Consider the following 6,038-nt stretch of genomic DNA (forward strand, 5'->3'; position numbering starts at 1 on the left):
TCAATCTGCACTTCCCCAGCTGTAAAGGACTAAAAATACAAGCTGATGCATGCCATTACCTTCTCGTACACGAGCGCGCTCTTATGGAACGCACTACCTACAGACCTGAAAACAATCGACGAAATAACTAACTTTCGCAAATCTCTGAAGACATATTTCTTCAAAGAGAACCTATAACCTCACTAATCCACTTCACCAACCCACCCAGCTTTGAAAGTTCACCTTCTATACTCAACCCTAATCACCCCCTTCTTTCTTCCCTTACTTAATCTCTGCACATCACTAATTGTATCTGATATTGTGGAATGACAATGTCATAACAAAACTATGTAAGCCACATTGAGCCTGCAAATAGGTGGGAAAATGTGGGATACAAATGCAATAAATAAATCCCAGCCCACTCCTGGCTCAGCCTCCTCTTCCAAGAGGTACTCGAGCAGAGGCAGGCCAACTACTCAAAGGCATAAGTTCCTTCCATCCTCTCAACCATCCCAGACCACTCAGAGCTCTTGCTCCCACCCATGGCAACAGAGGGCTCACAAGTCCCAGCCAAGACAAGCTTGTGACTGGCTCCAGGAGAACATAGCCACCATAAAAGTAGCTGTGCCAGACGACCTACCAGTAGAAGGCAGGCTGAATTTTCTTCAAAGAAAGGAGGCCCCTTATAACCTTATTTATTTAGATTTTGCTCACACCTTTTTCAGTAGTAGCTCAAGGTGAGTTACATTCAGGTACACTGGCTATTTCTCTGTCCCAGGAGGGCTCACAATCTAAGTTTGTACCTGAGGCAATGGAGGGTTAAGTGACTTGCCCAAGATCACAAGGAGCAGCAGTGGGATTTGAACCGGCCAACGACCGGTGCTCTAACCAATAGGCCACGCCTCCACTCCTTAGACCATTGAGTTATCAAAATAGTCTGTACGGGCCACCCTCTGCAGTTGGAAACCAGGCCACCAAATTCCCCACCAAAAGCATCAAGATTAAGCTTTCAGCACCCGAAATTGCTTACAAAGGAACTTTCCTTTTGCAGTCAAACCTGTTCTGCCAGGAGAAAAAGGGAAAGGATTTTATTCCAACTGCTTCCTGGTCACAAAACAGGGGGATTCTGTCCCACCCTAGACCTAAGGTCCCTGAACAAATTCCTGGAAAGACAAAAGTTCAGGATGGTTTCCCTGGGCAATCTACTTCCCTTGATTCAAGAACAAGATTAACTATGCTGTCTGACACCTATTCTCCCACATAGAAATATGTCCCAGTCACAGGAAGTATCTCAGATTTGGAGTAGGGAAACACAGCTACCAGTACCTCATCCTGCCGTTTGGCCTCTCATCAGCTCCCAGGGTCTACAAAATGCTTAGCAGAAGTCATAGCATCTCTACACCGACTGCAGCGGGACATGTTTATCCACTCCTAACCTAGCTGAGATAATATTTAACCATCTCTCTGACCTCATGTGCAACTTTCTTCAAATCAATCACCTTACTTTCTAATTCTTCCTACTTCCTTACTCATCTATATGCTACAACTTTGCCTTACCCTTTACTACCAATTATAATGTTCTAGTACATATTGTGTTGTCATTGCAAGTAGTATACCATGCCATACTTTGTATTTGAATATTTTTACTGCTCTAATTGCCTCCTGTTCATGTTTGATCTATTCTTACTGTACACCGCCTTGAGTGAATTCCTTCAAAAAGGCAGTAAATAAATCCTAATAAACGTTTCCCTACCTAGATGATTGGAGGATCATATGGAATGCTCTAAAGGCCATTGGAGATAAAACTTCTATATCATCCAAGCAGACAATCAGGTTGCAATGTATTATGTCAGCAAACACAAATGTATGGGCTCAAACCTCCTGTGTCATGAAACAGTCATTATGTGGCAGTGGGCAACTTCCAACAGCATGGTTCTCAGAGCCACTTAACTGGCTTGTAGCTCTCCACCCCACCCCCATACACTTTCCCTTTTCTGTCCTGAGCCTGGGTAGAGAGGCAGAGTAGCAGAAGAAAAAAAAAAAGGCAATGGGGCTGCCATTGGCTCGCAGATCTTGCATTGGAGAACACTGGTGTAGAGGGCAAGTCCATCTCTACTCATCCTTTAGTTCATGAGGGGCTTGATGTTATTAAAACCCTTTGTCAAGCCTCTCACAGTGTCATGGGATCTCAATGTCATTCTCACCCAGTTGATGAAAACTCCCTTTGAGCCACTTGACACCTGTCATCTGAAGTTCCTGACCTGCAAAGTCCTGTTTTTGGAGGTGATCACTTCAGCATGCAGGGTTATTGAACTCTAAGCTCCAGTAGCTGATCCATCTTACACAAAATTTCATCACAAGAAATGCTGAGTATGCATCCAAAGTTCCTTCCTAAGGTAGTGTCAGGGTTCCATCTTAACCAGTCAATTGTTCTGCAACTTTTTCCCTAGACGGGCATACTTTGGACTGCAAGAGAGCCTTGGCTGCCTATGTGAAGTAGTCTAAAGCCCATAGACAGTCAACCCAGTTTTGTTTCCTTTGACCCCAGCAGGATGGAAGTTGCTATCGGTAAATGAACCAGTTGGCTTGCAGACTGCATTTCCTTCATTTATGCCTAAGCTGAGCTGTATCTGGAGGGTCATATTACAGCTCATGACAGCCAGTTTGGTCAGGGTTCTTCAGAATTGATACAGGGTCTAGAATCTAACTCCACCACTCTAGGCCCTTTTTGTATCTGTTCATTCCTTGCTTGTTGGAGGCCTTTAGTTTTACCCCTTTTTGGCTTCAGACAGCTGGTAGCTGATTATTCCCATCATTATGAATATAGCATTCTGCTTGTTATTGGAGAAAGTGAAGTTGCTCACCTGTAGCATGTGGTCTCAGAGGACAGCAAGATCCATATTCACTCTGCCCTGTTCATCTCCCCTTGGAGTTTAATTCCATCCAGCTGTAGTATTAGTCTGGCTTGGTCCCACGTAATGACAGCAGGCAGGAAGATGTATGCATGCATGGTGGCATGTTTCCAAAAGCTTCTGGAAAATGTTGGGGAGCGTCTACACTGAGGCTCCATAAATGACCTCACCCATCGGTGTGAATATGTATCTTCTGTCCACGGAGAACATCTGCTACAGGAGAGTAACTTCACCTTATTTAGGGAAGAAAGCAAAGATGTTTCATGTTGTACCATATTGAGGCTTTGACAAGGGTCATTGCTCTTTACTGTGTTGGATTTCTTAGTGTTCTTTTGTCTAAAGATTCTTTGGGGTGGGGGAATTATCCTGCACCACCTTTCTTATTACCACACTGTCATATCCATTATCCAGTTACTGTGGCCTTTTCAGATAGTTAAATTGCTCAAGGTCACGTAGAATAAGAGGCAGAACTAGAATTGGCTCCTGTCATAGGTGATCTCCTCCCTAACAGGCTCTCCAGTCACCAGATCTACCTGTTTTTATGAAGCAGCATAAGGGCCTGCCAAAAATGATTTGGTGGCAGATGGAATTTACGTGCTCATTGTAATATCCCCCTACCTCCCCCATCTCCCTAGTTTAACTCTTTCTGGCAGATAGAAGTACATGCAGTGTTGCACTGCATAAGTGCTTAAACTCTAACTGTAGAGGCCTGGCAGTACTCACAAGCCCTCTTCTGCGCATATAAATGTGCTTACCCCATGAGTCCATGATTCTAGGCTAAAAAGCTGATGAATATAAACAAAATACATGTGTCTGGCCTTACATCATGTATTTGATGCAGAGGCCAGTCATGAGGGAATTTGTTTTCTGCTTATTTGCTTATTTCCGATCTGAGGAAGAAGGGCAACCTTCGAAAGCTAATCAAGAAATGTATTAAGTTATGTCCAATAAAAAAGGTATCATCTTATTTTCTTTTCCATGTTTTATTTTGTTTGATTTCTATTGATAACCTTAAGAGTGGACTAACACGGCTACCACACTCCTCTACTTTTCTGCTTAACAAATGAAGCTCTATCTTGTGGCAGATAAAATTCACCATAAAGAGCTGGTTCTGCATCTTATTGTACTGGAGGGGGGGGGGGGGGTTGTAATTTAAGGCTAATGAGGCATAGAAGAGCTCAATAGAAACACTTCAAAACTGGATTTTTACATATAAATAAGATTCATGTTGGCGAACATAGACCTTCCTAGTGCTGGAGATGTGCCAGAGGATTGACAATACTGTCCCAGGAAGGCAGTGTATATTCTGCTTTTTGAAGGAATCCTCATTGGTGGCATTCATTGTGGCATTGTATACTGCGTACCAGTTTTTGTGTGGGAACCTTATCACTTAGTGATGGTTATGTATCTGTATGTCCAGCGATTGCAGTAAAGGTGAATGCTGTACTTTGCTCTGACAGGTTCTTCAGATGTGAATGGACAGCTTCCCCCAACTCCCAGCAGTGCTGAGAATGGGAAAGGCGGTGCCGAGGTGGTAGATTTAACACTGGACAGCTCTTCAGAAGAGGAGGAGGAGGAGGATGAAGAGGAGGAGGACGGACCTCCCCAGAAACGACGCTGCTCTTATGAAAAAGGTTTACTTTCCGCTTGCTGACCCTGGAAGGCAATCCTGAATCTGTGAACTATGGACTTGAAAAATTCTGGTGCTTGCTAGATTGGGGTGGGAAGAAAGAGTTGGTTCTTTTCCCCTCACCTGTTTCTCCTCCCTCTCTTTCTTTTGTAAGAGTCCCCATCCTCTCCAGTTTGTTCTGATCTAAGCTCCTGTTTAAATCCTGTTGTTTTAGCTGGTATTGGAATGGGAAGTTGACCCAGTGCAGGTTGGATCTTTGCTTCACATCTACCCAGGTGTGGAATTGTTTGAGGTGGGTTAATGCCTCTTGCCTGGGTTCTTCCATCTGTTGCCCTGATTTGGGAAATGGGCAGGAAAGATCAACACAGTTTCAGTAGCTCATGTTGCAATGTCTACTGTTTGTGAGAAATAAGTTACCACAATCTCCTCATATTTAAACTGAGGTGGGGGACAAGATTGAAGTCTTCTCAAATGACCAGTTCATTAGATTCAGTATCCTGTATACTGAAATATTTTGGTGAAGAAGCTGCCATGGTGCATGGTGCTATGTTCCACTTTCCTCCCCATCTTTTGAGATCTGTTTTTGAAGTGCAATAACTTAGCATTTTGCAAATTAGAAAAAGTGTGGTCTTGCCAAAGGCCAGAAATTGCCGCTGGAAGGAAAAAGCTAACGACACATAACAAGTAGGCAGAAACCATGGACAGGAGTCTGGGGACCTGAAATGGCCCTTGGAATGTTAGATGGGGATAGGCAATTCATTTCAAGCCATCTACCTCAAACACCATTTCAGGTTCATTTCAGTAGTCAGATGGTGCTTCTCCTTTCCCCCTTTCGTAAGTAGAATGACTCTTATAAACAGAAAAAAAAATTTGTAATTAACTTTGCATCCTCACCTCTTATGAAGCAGCAGCCCTGGGGGCAGACTTGGTATTGAAGTTAAACAGCCTGGGTTCCAGCTTAGTGTTCCAGTTGCATGCAGCAATGTGCATAGGCATTAGCTTATACTAGTGGTTCTCATTCCAGTCCTTGAGTTGCTCCCAGCCAGCAGGTTTTCAGGATATTCACAATGAATATGTGTGAAAGATTTACATACAGTGGAAGCAGATTTATTTCATGCATATTCATTTTTCAGGATATTCACAATATGACTTCTGGGTGTGTCCTGAGAACCTCTGGCCTATATCATGCGCCTGAAGCTGCTTTAGAGTACTTGGGAGTTTTTCAGGTGCTGCTAACTTGTCATGACTTCTGGGGAAATTGCACAGTCCCACACATGAAATCCTTTCAGTACCAATCAATGCAAGTACTGAGAATGGGACAGTATCCTAGCTGTTAATTCTCGCTCTAAATCATTGGCCTTAACACCTTCGTATTATATATCATTGGTCCTCCTTCATTCTCTCAGTAGACTTTAGTTGTTCACCTGGGTAGAGACGATATCTGTCTTAAATACTTATTCTCCTGAAAGATGTATACCCAGAGCCCTACCTATCAGCCTTGGAATATAGATGTGCTG

At 43.4% G+C, this 6,038-nt stretch overlaps 1 protein-coding gene across 2 annotated transcripts in view; it reads left to right on the forward strand.

The window, feature by feature from the left end:
• The window catches only part of PIAS4 (protein inhibitor of activated STAT 4), a 120,265-nt gene extending 114,889 nt beyond the window's left edge, over positions 1 to 5,376 (forward strand). For both annotated transcript variants that reach the window (XM_030218076.1, XM_030218077.1), the window contains exon 11: positions 4,352 to 5,376. In XM_030218076.1, coding sequence (XP_030073936.1) covers positions 4,352 to 4,545 — 194 coding nt within the window. In that variant the 3' untranslated portion in view covers positions 4,546 to 5,376. The remainder of the gene's footprint in view (positions 1 to 4,351) is intronic.
• Positions 5,377 to 6,038: the final 662 nt, after the last annotated feature.

The sequence above is a fragment of the Microcaecilia unicolor genome, chromosome 11 (genome assembly GCF_901765095.1).
Source record: "Microcaecilia unicolor chromosome 11, aMicUni1.1, whole genome shotgun sequence".
Lineage (NCBI taxonomy): Eukaryota > Metazoa > Chordata > Amphibia > Gymnophiona > Siphonopidae > Microcaecilia > Microcaecilia unicolor.